Below are 16,042 nucleotides of genomic sequence, written 5' to 3'. Positions count from 1 at the left end.
GGGTATATGAGGAGGGTACTGGTTACAGCTCTTTGCACATGCTTTTCTCTGAGCCAAGGGGTTTAGTTGGAGGGCGTCATGCTGATTCCACGTACTGGTCCCTGCACTGGGTGGGGAGTGAGTGGAGGTTGGGGGGTTCCCGTCACAGCCAGGCAGAGCCCCCCTGCTCCGTGAGCCCGGATGCACGTGGCCTTGCTGGGTTTTGCCGGTGCGGCTCTCTGCCGAGCTGAGGCCTGGCACACAGGTAAGGGACGATTAATCTCCTGCGGGTTTATATGGGATTTGTGTCACTCCTGGGGCCTCGCAAAGCCATGAATTTCAGTTGCAGGCGTTGTAATACGGGTGCGGGCACAGCCGTCGGAAATTAGAGACAAGGCTGTAGTCAACTGCTGGGGCTGCGCGGGGCTGGCAGAGGGGCTGCAGTTGTCCCTTGCTTAGGGATGAAGAGGAGAAATCCCTGCTGCTGGTCTGATCTGTCTGAGGAGGCTGCTGGGGGTAGCAAGGTTTAATCCCCCCCGACCGAGGACCATTTTAAGAGCATAAATGGCAGAACAGAGACAGCTGGTGCCATAGCAACTGTAAAAAAACAATAGCTCTTTCTCCGTAGCTGACCCTTCTTTTCTCCGGGTAGTTTACATGGAATGGCTTGGTGTGCCGAGTATGGAGACCCTCCTGCACCCCGGCCTGGCTCCCTGCTCAGGAAGCCTCAGCAGATGGGCTCAGAGACTCTCCCAGCCCAGACAGGAGGAGCTGGCTACACTGGTGGGGGGATGAGAGGTGGTCTGCGGTGGTCTGCACTGGTCCGCGGTGGTCTGTGGGGAGCAGGTCCCCCCACAGCATCCCCCAGTGTGGGGTGACGGGCTGACACCACTTCCCGGGTGTGAAGCAGCAGCTGTTCAAACACTGGCATCTTTTTAAAACTAAGCTACTTGCTCTCCTGAAGAGCCTCGCCTTTTCTGCACGTTGATCTTTTAAATTTTATGAGGTGGGCTTTGTACTTGCACCTTGGGCAGATCTGGGCATGCAGAAATGGCACTAGCCAGGCACGGCTATAGCTATTCCCAGAATAGCTCCAAATCAGAGCTGCATGGTGGTTTTGCAACACAGGGATGTGCAGCCTGCACCTTGCCGTCTGAAAGCTCCCTATGCCGAGGCACCGACTGGTATCAGTTTCCCAGCACGCCAATGCTGCTCCGCTCCAGCCAAGCCGATGTGCCGTGCCGTCGGTTCGATGCCGCTGCTGCCGTTCCAGCAGCTACCATCCCTGACAGATCCCCCCCCCGGGGTCCTCACTGGCGAATGAGCCGCAAATGCACCCAGCGTTCCCATCCCGATCCCCCAGCTCCCACCTTATCCTTGGGTGCCTGATTGCCCACTCGTGCCGCTGCCCACTGCCTCTCCACTCTGCCCTGCTGATAGGGCTGCCTCTTCCCCAGCATTGGGTCAGGGATGCTGCTGTCAAGTCAATGAGGAAAGAGCTTTGAAATCTCAATTTATTTTTTTTAGAAGCTGCAAGCTGGAAAAGCCATTGCAGGTTCTCAGGGCTGCTGGAGAGGGGAGGAAGGCAGAGGGAGAGGTGTCTTTGGGAGATGGTTTTCATTGCAAGGAGCTGCACTCCCCAGAATCAGCTCTGGTGTCTTGGGACCCTGCGAGCAACCAAGCTCCCAGCGGGATCCCGGCTTGGTGACCCTCTGGAGAGATGAGTTTTCCCCAGAGTTTTGTTTATTCTGGTCATAGTTTTCCAGCTCCTGTGTAAGGGGCTGTGTGTGTTGCTCTAGCCCGGCCCATCAGCTGTACCGCGTGGGGGTCTGTGTGCTCATCAGTCACGTGCCAGACAGGGGTGTTTTCTGGGTAAAATGTTGTTATTTTGCCAATTGTAGCCAAATATTTTTGTCCATCCTCTGACATTCGATTAGAAGCATTTCAGAGGAGGCTGTGGAGACTACGTAGCATTTGAAATAATACACAGCTGAAGTCAGGAGTGCTGGATCCAAGCATTCACTTTGGCCCGTGATGAGGAAGGGGCAGCCGGCAGGCAGTTACAACAGGGGTCTCTGCTTTACTGCAGCTCATGCTCTGAAAGCAGCTGGTCCCCTGCACATCAGCCATCATGCTGTCTAAATACCTGCAACATCGTGGTCAGATGTATTCCGTGTGCTCCCTTCATCAGTTTACTTTTGCTTTTTCCGGTTATTTTCTTTACTCAAAGCACGAATCACTTTAGACTTAAAATGTAGAGTTTTAATCTAGCTCAAATCAGATTTAAATTTGAATTTCCATCGAGTTAGAAGTTGTTTCTAAACAGTACGATTATTTGATTAGCAGATCGCTTTTATCCTACCTGCTCCATCCATGCAATGAAATGCAGAGGAGTGAATTGTGGTCTTAACTATCCCGTTTAAGCTGCAGAGGCAGCAGTGGGAAGTTTAATTTAATTAGCATGATACTCAGAGATGTAACTTAATCACATTAAGTATAGCTCAACGTGCTCTCATTTAAGCTCTCCAGACTTCAGAAAACAGGCCAATCATCTCCCACCCATCTTTAATCCAGGAAGAAGCAGAATTTTCCAAGGAAAAGGAGCCAGCAAGGCTTATGAAGAGCTTGTCCCTGTGCTTGTTTAAGCTAATTTCTCCCCAAAGGAAGGTCATAAATTAGTAATAGCTCCCACCCCCTGTATAGCACCGTTGCTCCTGGGGAAAAAGCAGCCAGGCAGATCACGCGTTGTCCCTCTCAAATGGTGTAAGCATTGCCTTGCTTCATACACGGTCCCACAGCAGTGCCGGCACCACCAACCACCTGAACCTTGCTGGGTTCGTTTGGCGTGTGGATGCTGCCCACCCCGTATTAGATAGCCTGGAGTATTGCAGAGAGATTGACAGGCCTGAAGATTGTACAAAACCAGCACGGTTCATTACAGGAATCAAAATGATCTTCTTGCTCCTCAGGGCTTCCTTCTGCCAGTGCTGTGCATTTGAGTCAAGCTCACCAGGTGGGCATCGCTCCCCCGAGCTCGGCAGAGCCCAGGAGGACTGTGGGTCCCCTTGGCATCACCCCTCAGCCGCATCCTGCCGGCACAGGCATGGGGGGAACCAGGCAGCACTCGTCAGAGCACAAACGCTATGGCAGAGCTGCCAAGGTATTCTGGGTGCTGTAAAAGTTGCTTGGGCTCATCCTGGCCCTTAAAATAAGTGGGGTTGGTTTGTTGGGAAAAGTCCTAAAAGAGTTGTTTTGGCTCAGCTTGGACAGACTCATTTTCCTGATTGAGGTCCTAACTGAAAAATTCCTGCCAGTCGAGAGGCAGGTCAATGTCTCCAACATCATTTTCACAACAGCAAAAGTGAGAAATGGGCAGGAGAAACTCGCCTGCCTGTCTGAGGCCAAGTTCAAATCTTTGTCAGGCAGCCCAGGCTCTCTTGGCTGGCAGATGCTGTTGGTTTAAGTCAGACAGTCTCATCCTGGGCTGGAGAAGCTTTACAGAGACCAGAGCCATGCAAGGTGCTGTGCGTGACATGTCCGTGCTGTGCCCTGGCTCCTCGGGAACCTGGCACCTTTTCTGTTTCAACATCGGCATGCACACAGAGCCACAGCTCTACGCTGTCCCAGTGACAGCTCAGTGTCAGGGGAGCGAGTAGGCTGTCTCTGCCCCCGGTAATTGGATTGATATCTGATGGTGCTTCTACATGGTGTTTTACGAGGCCATGATGCCTTCATTGTGATTGTTTATTAGCCTGTCTTAATTGCCCGTTCAAGACTGTAGGACCCATGGTCATCAATAAATGATAGGCAGGGTTGCAGAGCAGCAGAGCTCAGTAGGAGCTGTGCGGGCTGACTGTGAGCACAACCTGAGTCCTGGCTGGCTGTGTGGGTCTCAGGTCAGACCTGAGAAGCCCGGGTCTCCTGCCTCTTAGCACGTTTGGTCCTTCTCCTCCCGCAGCCCTTTTGGAGGAAGGGGACCCCATCCGCAGGGCTCTCCACAGCCAGACTCCCGGTGCAGGCTGCTAGGTGGATGCAGTGGTGACACCTGGTGAGACCGGGCAGCCGGGCTCGCTGCTTCAGGGGTCCGCAGCTGGTGGTCATGGGGAGCAGAGCCGCAGCCATATGGACAAACCAGGGGCGCAATCCCCAACCATGGCACACCAAGTCCTGTGTCACTCGCAGGGGGCCCAGCCTGAGGCCAGGAGTGATTCCCCAGGCTGAGATCGGAATCCTGAGGGTCAACACTCAGTGGCTGCAGAAGGGAGTTGTGACTCCCACCAGTGGCACCGAGAGCTGCCCAGGCTAGATTCCCACAGATCCCAGAATCTCTCTGGGATCCGTCTGGATCAGCAAACACTTACCCCTAAGCAAGCTGTCCCTGTTGCTGCAGTTCAGTAACATTTGCGCCGCCACCACCTCTGTTAACAGGGTACTTAGCAAGCAAATAAACGGGGAAAAGCAAATAGCATACAAGGAAATAGGTTTTCTCTACAACGCATATGGCACAGGTATTCTCCTGGCCCCTGTGCCAGAGATGAAGTACAGAAAGGGCCAAATTCTGGTTAATCCTGAGTCCGGAGCTCTCTCCTGTTCTCCCGGCAGACAAATGCCCAGGCGGCAGAGGGGAGCCACTGGGATGGATGGTCCCCGCTGTCTTCAGGGCCACCGAGCACCAGCACGGAGCAAAGAAGGCAGCCACTTGGATGCAGCCCCGCTGCCGGTACGGCAGAGGAGCCGTGCCCGGGGCTGCGGGGGCTGGCAGGTCACTGTGGGGGGGCTGGGAATTTCTAACAGGACAGGATCAAGTGCTGGGATCAAGTCCCTTTCCCAAGAGATGGCAGCGAGGGCCAGCTGTGGCTGCGTCGGTGACCAGCGGCCGCGTGCCGGCGTGGAGCGTGGCTGGGCGCCGCTGACCCTCGCTCTAATGCGGTTTGTAGTTATTGGAAACTGGACTGCAAAGGAGCCGGGATCCTGTTTCTATGGAAATGTCCTGGAACAGCAAACGAGGGAACAGAAAAACAGAAGAGACGTTAATGGCAGCTGCTCGGCAGGCCTTTCTCTGAAGGGGTTTGTGATTTTGACAGGAGGCACCTCGGGTCTCCCGTGAAGGGGTCCCCTCAGCCTGTTATTGCCTTCCTGGCGTGGAAGAGCCCCCAGGATGGTGCCTGGATGGCGCGTGGCTGTGAGGACAGTGTCACTTCGCACCTCCCAGTAACTCCCGGAGCTCCCACTCCCCCCCACACCTCCCCAAAGCACCCCCCCTCTGCGGGGACACACGGAGGGCTCGCCCCGGCAGCGGCCTGCGCCTCCCCCCTCCCTCCCCCGGTATCACCCAGCCCCGCGGGTCGCCATCCCCAGGGCACCTCACGGCACCTTGGCCTCTGGTCGGGGGGTGCTGGGGCTTGGCTTGGGGGGGCGGGGTGGTGTCCCAGCTGGGGGGGTGTGCCTGGTACTGGTGAGCCCCTGGGAGCTGGACTCCCGGTTGCGGTCCCCGCTGAGGGGCCGGGCCTAGTTGGGGTCGTCGTGTCCCCCCCCGAGTGCCAAGGCCCGGTTGAGGCCCCCCCGAGGGTACGGGCACCGGTTGGGGTCCGTCCCCCGTCCCCCCCCCAGGGCCGCTCGTTGCCGGGGTTGCCCGAGCCCCGGCGGCGCGAGCTCGGATTGGCGGCGGCGGCGGCGGCCCCACCCCGGCGGGCGCGGGTGGGCGGTGCGGGCCCGGTGGGCCCGGCCCGGCCCGGCCCGGCCTGGCCCCGCGGAGCGGCCCCGCCGTCAGTCTGCTGCCGGCGCTGCGGAGAGGAGGAGGGCGGCCATGGCGGCGGCCCCGGCGGGTAGAGCGGGCGGTGGGGCCGGGGGCGCTGGGCGGCGGGACCGGGACCGGGGCCGGGCTAACGGGCTTCTCCCCCTTCTCCCCACAGAGGCGGAGACCCGGCAGCGGCTGCTGCGAACCGTCAAGAAGGAGGTGGGTGCGGGACCTCGGCGGCCCCCGTCCCCGTCTTCCCCCCACCTCCCCCGGTTCCCTGTCACGGCTCGGTGACCCTCCCCGGCCCGCGGTCATGGGCGTCTGAGTCGGGACCCTCCCCGGAGGGGAGCCCCGGCCCCGGGCTCGTCTGCCCGCAGTATCCCGCTGGCTCCTGCCGCTGCTGCTGCAGCGAATTTAACAGCCCCCCCCTCCCCCCCAAAAGCCCCCCAACCCTGAGCAGGGCTACGGGTCGGAGCGTGAGGCCACCCCGGGCGGTGTGGGCTCCAGCCGCCGGGCGAACCTGGGCAGGTGGAGGAGCATCCCTCCGCAGCAGCACCGGCGAATTTCAGCACTCTAGTGTCCTGTATCTTTTGAAAATCAGCTTTCCCTGGTGGCAGAGCCACTCTCACAAGTTGTGATTTTCCGCAGGGAAAAAAGGGCGACTCCCGGTGCTGCTCACCTTGGGAGCTGAGATGGGACGAACCCCTCGTTGCAGCAAAGTGTTTTTTGGTGGGGTGAGAGGCAGCCAGGCGTTGGAGGGCCAGCCAGCCAAGAAAATGGGGAACCTGCACATGTGTGTTTGTGTGTCCAGTGCAAATCGATGGCATTTTACATCTGGTCTCCCTTCTCGGACATCTTTAACTCTCTATTAGTTTATACTGTGTGTTATGCTGAGCTGCCTCAAGCTCCTCCTGTCTGTGCAGAGCTTAGTGTTTATAATGTGTGTAGCATTAACACAGTGAGCTGACGGTAGATCTAGACAGGGAGCTGAGAGTCCCACTGCTTCTGCCACGTAGTTCGTGTGTTGCTTGTGCGGGGAGGTGGGCTGCGTGGGCCAGCGGGGGCGGCTGAGCCACCCATCTATGGCTGCCGAGTCTGAAGTGGCTGAATGTCGTGGGACCCGCTGCAGGGGAACCTGGACTTGCTTTGCCATGTGGTGGAGCGCTGGATTGCCGGGAGCTGTTGTCCTCTCCTGCCTGTGGTCTGTCCCTGCAGGTCACCTCCCCTGGGATTTTGGAGGGTGTGATGTGTAGTGTTTTGTTTCTGGTCTTAAGGGCATCTTGATATCCAGCTTACAGGCTCCAGGAAGTGGAACATCCCTGCTGGAGACACTGCTTGGAGTAGGGTGAAGAAGACCCGTGGGTGGTAGGTCTGGGGAGGGTGACAGCGCAGTGTGTTCGGCTGTTCATCCAGACCACTTCCCACCTTTAATCCTGTGCTGGGTGTGGTGGTAAGGAATACTACTTGTTGCCTTGGCAACAGCTATTAAACCAGAAAAAGGGTATGACATTTATTTAGCATTGTGGATAAAGCTGACATCTCATTATTACTGTCTGTGACTCCTCCTGAGTGGAGAGAGACAAAACAGCAGGCTGCGTGCCGACTGCTGCTGCAGGTTGGGAGGCGAGGATTGCCCATCGGTGTGCTGGTTAAACCACTCAGCCAGCAGACGGGAGCTTCCTTCTGGAGACCACTGTGGCCTCTGCGGGCTGTCACTGTACCCAAGCATCTTCCGTGCTGGCGTACAATACCAGGCTTCTGTCCCTTTGCTCTCCCTCCAGGGGCTGTGTGCTTGTAGAAAGTGCAGCTTGTGTCTAGGGGAGGAGACCTGAGGGTTGTGACATGCCCTTCTGCTGGCTTTTTGTAAAATAAACGTAGCGTACGAGGGTTTGGTGAACACAAGTAAAGATTGAAGGAGAGAGGTGGTGTACGGGGAAAGCCCTTCTGCCCTGGTGAAATGCCACCGGCCGACACATCATGGTGCCACGACATAGGTGTTTGACACAGTCTGGTATCTCTCCAGCAGTCCTTTAGCAAGGGCAGTGCTGACGCAGAGCAGAGATTTTTTTCTGGTGGTCTCATCACTCTGGGCTCTGCCTCAGGATGTTGGTGTGGATGTGGGTTCTTTGCCTGCACGGGCACTTTCCTTCAGGTTTCTCCCAGCTCAGTGCCTGCTGGAAGTAGTGAGACGTGGTAGGGGCCTTGGTCCAGCGAGGTGGGGCTGCCTGTGCACAGCCACACAGGTGGGGGAATTCCATGTCAGACCCATGTTCTGCCCTTTCTCCACCTGGGCTTTGCTCTGTTAGGGTTTAAAAAAACCTGGGGAAACACGATCCCATCGGTTATGTAGTTAATTATTTAGCAACCGCTGAAATTGGGAGCTGGTGGGGCATTCTTTTGCCTGTTGCTCCCTGCTCACTAGACCCATTTTGCTCATGCTTTTATTTTTAATTCCTCTCCTAGACTGACTTCAGGTTAAATTGGGAGCTTGTACAGACTCCCAAGGAGTGGTAGAAATGGCCAACTGTAGAAGTCTCTCTCTTCTCCCCCCCCCCCCCCCCATCCTGGAATTTTTACCTTTCACAAAACTGCATATTCTCATTTCGTTAGACCATGTCTGGTTTTGCTTCAGCCATGGCTCTGTGTGATCTTCTGGGGTCCTCAAGTGCAGGTGAACACCACTGAGACTGGCAATGGCCATGGATCGTACTTGGGAAGCCACGCCACGTCTGTCATCCTAGTGTGATAACTGAATGAATAAAATATTGTGAAGACGAGGTCTGATTAGAGAAGGTAGAGAAACAGTAAATTGACATTACCCAAAGCACCACAATGAGCAAATGGACTTTGATATTTGGTTGTTGCCATGGTTAATGCATTTTTATTTTTAAGTAGTCCTGTTCTGCAGTAGATTTACAGGCTGAAATGAGTTGTGCTACCACCGTCTTTTTCCTCTCTCCCCTGTCCCCCTCATATAGTCATAATAAATCAAACTAATCCTGAAAGCTGCAAAGTTGACTATTTGTCAGCGGACTGCAAGGGAAGGAGTGGAAGTATGACTTTCTGAGGAATCCTGTTTCCTGTTATGCAGGATAAGAAGCATAACCAAATCTTCTCTGATTTTTTTTTTTTTTTTAGAGTTTTTATCAGATGCAATGAGGCTTCTTTAAAAACCAGAGCCTGAAATATCCAGGTTTAAAAGGGTGTTGGATTTTCAACTAAAAATATTCTTCTTGCAACCCATGCTCCTCCCCTTCTTTTGCAGGTTTCATTTTTAATAGAGGAGAATCCTGTGGTATGTTTTTGACTACCTCTAGGTAATTGCAGTGCATACAAGAATAGGTGGGGAAGCAGGTGTTACCTGTGAAACACAGGCTGTACTACACTGTGCCTAGAAAATTACTTGTGTGAAAAGCTGAATGGAATATGAAAGTAAACAGTTGTCTTGCTTATTCTTCTGCACAAACTTAGTTTATATTTAACCTGCCACTCAGCGAGTAGCTTTAAGTCTTTTACTCGTCAATAACTGCTGTGCCTGTATTGAACATTTTGCTGCCTGTTCTTAGAATTTTTAAAAGAACTGTTGTTGACTGACCAAAGCCTGCTTGCTTGCTGATGTCCCACGGTCTTCTATCAGATATATTTTTTATTTTTTAATAGCTTGAATGGTTGTCACTATGGAGCTGTTGACTAATTCCGTCATCATATATCATAGGGACAACAGTCAGTCTCTCTTCCTCCCACCCTTTAAATGATGTGCCCCCACTACACAGCCATATTGTCTAGTTTGTGGCTAAGTAACACAGAATGACTGGTAAGAGCAATATTTTTGCAGCTTGGGTTTGTTTTTCTGGAGCGTGTATGTATGCCTGTGGTTCCAAAATATCAGATTGTGGGTGTCAATGCCAGCTATTTCATTCTGGATTGGTAGAAAATTGTAAATTAATTTAATGTTATTAGGATTTGAAAAATTAATGTTGATAGCTTTAAATGTTCTCAAGGCCAATTTAAAAAAAAAAGGCCTTTGTGTAGCTGTCAAAACTGTTCAGGCAAAATGAAGATGAGGATGATAAGCTGCAGGTTTGTAATGAAAGCTGATATTTGCAGAGGGACTTTCTGATGCCTCTCAAGCACCCAGGTCAGCCTTTTTCAAATGTTCCTATATCAAAAGTAAACAGACAGCTTTAATGCAGCATTTCTCGATTGCCTGCATCGACCTCTTCTGAAAAGAGTATTACTAATCACTGGGGACCATTTTCTCTCCTTTTGAAGATAAAAGCAGTGGTGTGCAGAAGTGCTCTCATACTCCAGAACCCCCTGGCTTGATCTCTCACACCCAGAAAAGGTTTCGTGCTGCTTTCCTCCTTCCTTCGTCTTCCTTCTCAGCATACAGGGAGACGAGATCTGTATGCCAGAGGAGCCTCCTTCCTCCCCACCCAGCTTCTCCTCTCTGCTGCCAAAATGTCATCCTCCTCTTGTGGCGTCCTGGCTGTCGCCATGGAAATACCTGTTTTTGCACAGATTCAGGACTTCAAAGCAATTCGGGGCTGGAAGTTGCACTTGGTTTCAGTGCGAGTAGTGTCAGTCTTTGCCACGTTTGTTAATTGAATCCAAAACGCTTGTCAGTGTAACATTTAGCACCTTGGAAAACAGAAGCTTTGTGGTTTGATGGGTGCAGAACAAAACAGGGTAAAGCTTTGAGATCAGGCATTGAAAACAGAGAAATGACTAAAGTTTTTCCTGAAATGTTGCAGTGTCTTTATTGAGCATCTTACAGCTAGCAGTACCAGCAGTGCCAACAGATGGCATGGAAATTTGTGTTTGACAAGCACAACAGGAATAGAACCAGCTGTAACATGATCTTAAGTGATCTTAAATTAGTGTTGTATGTATGGATTTTTGGCCAAAACTTGATGCCCTATGAAGACAGTCTGGTGCAAAATACTGTCAGCAAATATACGTCACTGGGATCATTCCTGTTTCCCCCAAGGTACAATGTTGCATTATGGACCCTTCTATTTAATGTCGTCTTTTCCAGCAAACTGTCCAAATATTCAGAGTTAATGCGTATAACCGCCTTCTTCCTCCTTACCCCCCTAAGGAGGCTCAGCCCAGTTCCCAGCTGTGAGTACACATGGTTCCTGTGGAAAGTCTGAAAATCCCACGTGTGTCACGCGGATGATACCTCAGCTGCAGAAGGTGCTATGTTTTATTTAGTAAGCGATGATAAATAATTAAATAAGACTTTTATAAAAGCCAAAGGTCTCAGTTGGTAGGATTGCGATAAACGTTTCTGTGGCAGCAAGAATATGGAGCTGCCAAACGGCTTTAAAGGCAAGTGCATGTAAAGTGCATGGTGCCATTGGAGCTGTCCCTGTGCTGTCCTCCCGCGAGGAGGCCGTGTTCTCCATGGTCCATCGAAATGGCTGGCAAGAGTTCTTGAAGTCTCTTGTGTAAATAGTGCATGTACTCTGAAGCTGGCAGTGTTTTAACTGATTGGAGCACAATTAATTGGAATTACTTAGTGGTCAGCTAGTAAACTTAGGTAAGTGGCAGAGCTTGGCTGCAACTTGTGATGGTGCTGGAAAAGTCTGTCTGGCACCTGCTTTTGGAATAATCAGGGTGTTTGTTGCTGGAAAGATAAGAAACTGTACCTTGCAACACTGAGTTTGATAATGTGAATTTTATAAACAAGTCTGCTAAAAAAGGATGTTGTAGCAACAAGGCAGGCAACAGGCAGACGTTTCATTTTCAAATGAGAAGATAAAGCTGGTTTGTGAAAGGTATTGGACTGAGAAGCTCCACTTTAGCTGAAAAAGTGGCTTTTAGCTGCGGTGCAGGTGGTGTGATTGAATGTACTGGTTTTTCTATCCACCATCCCCAGCATGCTGTGCCCCACAGAGATTTCTTTGGGCACTGGAGTGGACAGTCCAGAAGTAGAGGACTTGGGGTTTGGCGTAATGTCTTTGTGTCCTAGAGCTGAACAGAGATGCTGCACTTGCTTTGCCTTGGGACACTGAACCACCTTTGGTACAAGCCAGCCTAAGATCTGGAGACAAAAAACAGCCTCGTGTTTCTGCGGGGAAATGTTAACTGGGTGACCTGGTGGCAAAGCCCTGCAGTGTGACTGCTGGAGCTACAGTGCAAGGGAATCATGTTTGTCCTTGCAAATACAAACATGCCTAGGACTGTCCTAATATTGCATCTGCTTCACTAAGTGATCCTTTAGCATTTTATAATACCTGAGAAATGATAATACTGTAGTGCTACGTGGACAAGTCTTGCACAGTGTATGGGAAACTGTTTCCTGTGGAGCTTAACCAGAGCTTATTCCTGGAAAGAGACCTTGATTCAGAGAAGCAATTAAAGAAATGCTCAGATTACATCAAGGAGTGCCCACGTGGACTTGTTGCACCAAAACTGACACGTAAAATGGGATTTTTAAGTGCTAGAATTAACTTCAAACATGTAGTCAAAGCAGCACTTAAAGACTGCAATGAGAATGAGAAAACACCAGCTCATAAAAGAATTTGAAAAGCGGACATACAAAAGCAAACCAAAGCCTATATCATCAGTGTGGGGTTTTGGGGGGGGTGTTCTGCTTTTTTTTGTTTGTTTGTTTAGTTTTGGGGTTTTTTTAACATATAGAAGAGCAGATTAAAGAAGTTCATGGAAAAGAAATGCACTGAGATTTAGTGAAGAGACTTGAATGACAAGTGGCAGTTTTAGGTCCAGAAGACAGTGCTTGTTTGTGCTGGATGCTTACTGGGATGCTCTTTCTTGGGATAGGAGTCATCTTCCTGCAGTCTGTTAAAAAGAGATGGGAAGGGGAAGGGATTTCCAAGGCTGCTCCTGTATCTGCTGGGGTTTTTCAGAGCTGTTGCAGTGCTGCTGGTGAGCAGACTAGTTTTGTCTGGCACCATGATGGTTGGTGCTTGGTTGCCCTCCTAGGCAAGGTGGAGACTGAGACAGGCGGTGCAGGTTTCTGGCTCTGGTGTTGCATCATCTCATCCCACCCAAATCCTTGACATCCCATGCAGAGGTGGATGTTCAGAGGTAGCAGAAGACATCTTAATTTCCACTATATTTTTTACTGTAAGTCTTTTGTTTTCAGGATGCAGGTTATGTGAACATTCAGCAGAAGGTCTTAGAGTTTCTGACCAAACCGGATTGATAGCAGTTTCTAAAACCGTACTTTTGCAAAGACCAACTCAATCACTGGAGGCGTTTATTGTATTGTAGCTTTTACTTATATGAAGTGACTCTCTTTGTGGAAAGTCCCACTACAAGGGCTGAAATCAGACCTGGTTCTGCTCTCCCATTGCTCTGGCCCTACATGCTTCAGTGTCTGGCTGCTTTGCCCCTTTGGAGGGGGACAAAGGAGTCTGAGCACCCGGCTGTCGGCCTCACTGCTCGGTTACCTGTGCGTCTCTGTACCAGAGGCCGTCTGCCAGGGTCCTGTCTTGGGGACCCGTGAGGCTGGATCTAGCAAACAGGCCCATGCCTGGGAGTGTCACCGCAGCCGTATTGCACAGAGCTTGCTGTTCTGCAGCCCTTTTGGCAAAGTGACCAAGCTCCACCTTGAAACAGGACTTGGAAAAGGATCAAGCTGGGCACTCTGTTTGCATCTGGCTTGCTATAAACAATTCCACAGAGTTACAAGCATGGCCAACTATATGGGAGATGCTGTGCTTTAATACAGATGCCTTAATAACCAGCGAAAGGCTTTGCAAGAAGCGTGGCAGAGGAAATTGTGACTGTAAACATCTGGAGTACAGGTTGTATGGTGACTTGCCTGGAAACATCCAGTCAGGTAAAACAGTTGTGAGTCAATATTGCCTTAGACTAATTAAACCCAGAGTTATTGGTTTGCTCCTGATCTCTGCACCTCGGTGGTTATTGTAACTGCTGTAATATTTGGCTTGCTCCACCAATGTAAATGACAGCTGGGACTGGGTACGGTTATGAAGCTCTGTTATGGGAAAGTTGGACTTTGAGATGAAGCGTAACCCTGGGAATTTTGCAGCAGAGATATCTAAGCCTGCATCTCTCATTGGGGTGTGGGGACTGTTGGATAGGTAAGGTTTTGTTTTCATTTATTTTTGAAGCGGGGGTGGGGGGAAGCAGTGTGTCAAACAAAATTTTAATAGCAATGTTTTGGCTGCGATGGAGCTGGCCAGGCCCAGGGGAGCCAAAGGAGAGGCTGAGACCTCTGGGATCCGGAGCCTCACTGGAGGTATGGGGTGCAAGCTCAAATCCCTGGTCTGAAGTGGGTGCGCTGGGATTCCTGATGCCCCCGATTCATGGCATAACCCAAGGACTCTTCTCATTGCCTGTGGCTCTTGGATCCAGGTTTGGAGAACGGACAAAGAGGAAAAAAAATTGTTTTCCTTGTAATTCAGACATGCACATGAAACAAAGAAGGACTAGCTCACTTGTTCACAAGTCAGTGAGTCAGACGGTAATGTCGAGACTAGCCTGTCTTTTGTTGTATTTTTGGAACTGCAATTGATGCTGTTGGGTTTGTATGGACACCTTGTTGTGTGGTGTCCCTGTGACCCTGCTCTCCCAGAGCAGGGGGTGACTTGTCCTGTGCTCACAGCTGGAGCCAGGAGAAGTGTTTTTATTTTTGTGGAAAATTTTATGATATTCCTCTTGAGTTTACCTACAGCTGAATTATTAGTTGCTGTTTTAATTTCCTTTCTAATAAAAGAAGAGCAAACATCTCATTTTCCTTAGACTGGCTTTAGATAAAGAGTGGGCAGCTTCATTTGTTGAGATTGTTCTGGCTACAATATGAGAATTAGCATTAAAATGCTGGAATGCAGCATATTTAGAGGCTGTTCAAGTCTTCTCTATGGAGTGAGCCAAACATGGGTTAGCTGGTGTTCTCCATCCCCGCAGTGTCACAAACCCGCTTCACTTTCAGGATTGGATCCGGGAGCACTGTGGCGGATGGCTGCTGCTGCAGTATTTGTGGTTCCAGCTGGCTGTGGAGGGGCTGGGGTCCGGGTGGGAGAGTCCTTTGGGATCTGCAGACAACAGCATAGGAGACCTGTCGAGAGTTTTGGGGTTCTCTGGATTGAAGCTGTCCTACAGATAGATGCCAGCTGTGTCCATTTATGGGCAAATGTAAGATTGTTTTGTTTGAAAACTTTCTCGATATAACACTTGTTTTCTGTTACGAGACTGTATCTATCTGTCTGGCCCCTACCTGTTGGGGCTTTGTAGTTGTTGTATAGCTGCTCCAGTTCTGCTCTAGCACTTCATGTCGGGTGAGTGCCCTTGTTGCAATGCTCTTTCCACTTCTGTTTCTTTAGATATCTTTGATTTATTTTGTTTAGTGTGATAACCTCAGTCAATACAGTGCTTTTTTTTTTTTTTTTTTTCTTGTAATGAGTAATTTTCCACTAAACTGCCTCTCTTGGAAGGTTTTTTTTTTGTGTGCCTTGAGAGTGCAGGTTGTTTGTGCTGTGTTGGCACCAAGATGCCCAGTCAGAGCCGGAGTCCCACTGTGCTGGTTGCTCCACAGGCACTGGATAAGCAGATGGTCCGTGCCCCACAGAAGGCAGTCCTGCGGTAGGTGTGACTGCGGGCGTTGCGTCAGAGCAGTGAGATGACGGCTTGCACGACAGGTGGCTGACAAATATTTGAATATACTGCTTAAATTTGAATACGTTCCTAATTTAATCAGAAGCTGGTAACTATGTAGCTATGTGCATTGATGCTCAAATGTATTTTGAGGGGATTAAAATACGGGCAATACCAGTGTTGCTGTGAGAGTACATTTTATATCTGTGTTCATCGTTTTCTAGTAGATTAGTTGGATATGTGAGAGAGAAGTGCCCATGACCCGCTGACGGAGGAAGCTCAGCCCGGCCATGTGAGGGCCATAAGCCATCTGGATGAAGACAGCTCAACCTGCTGGGAGAGCCTAATTTTGGGGAATCCCTGAGGGCCCCAAGGCATGCATTGCCGGACCTTTCTGCCAGGGCTGTGACAAGGGCCTGATTAGTGATGGTTCTTGGGCTGATCAGGGTTTCAAAAGCAGGGATTGGCATGGTTTTGTTGGACATTTGTAATGTCAGGTGGACGAAAAGGAGGAACTCTGTTTTGGTGTGCACCTGGGCACTGGTTGCTGCTGGACAATAAGTGTGTGCTGCTTCCTGTCTCTAATTCACCACTGCAGCCTGGGTCAAGGGATATGTCTCGCTATAATGCAGCAAATGGAAGAGGGGGACTCCTTTCCTGTTGCTGGGACTTCCTCTGTCCCTGTTTCTGTTTTACAGTGGTCCTTCTGTTGTTAAAGTTTAAAATAAAACACTG

General features: G+C 50.8%; 1 protein-coding gene across 4 annotated transcripts in view; it reads left to right on the top strand.

Annotated features, from left to right (window-relative positions):
* The first annotated feature begins 5,713 nt into the window (after positions 1-5,713).
* Positions 5,714-16,042, top strand: part of SGSM1 (small G protein signaling modulator 1) — a 49,606-nt gene continuing 39,277 nt past the window's right edge. For all 4 annotated transcript variants that reach the window (XR_008236621.1, XM_052796781.1, XM_052796780.1 and 1 more), the window contains exons 1-2: positions 5,714-5,804; positions 5,892-5,935. Coding sequence is in view for 3 of the 4 variants with exons in the window: in XM_052796781.1 (XP_052652741.1) it covers positions 5,786-5,804; positions 5,892-5,935 (63 nt within the window). In the remaining variant the exon portion in view is untranslated. The remainder of the gene's footprint in view (positions 5,805-5,891; positions 5,936-16,042) is intronic.

Source organism: Harpia harpyja, chromosome 9 (genome assembly GCF_026419915.1).
Source record: "Harpia harpyja isolate bHarHar1 chromosome 9, bHarHar1 primary haplotype, whole genome shotgun sequence".
In the NCBI taxonomy this organism is placed as follows: domain Eukaryota; kingdom Metazoa; phylum Chordata; class Aves; order Accipitriformes; family Accipitridae; genus Harpia; species Harpia harpyja.
The sequence above is the reverse complement of the archived record's forward strand: the minus strand, read 5'-3'. Positions and strand labels throughout refer to the sequence as shown.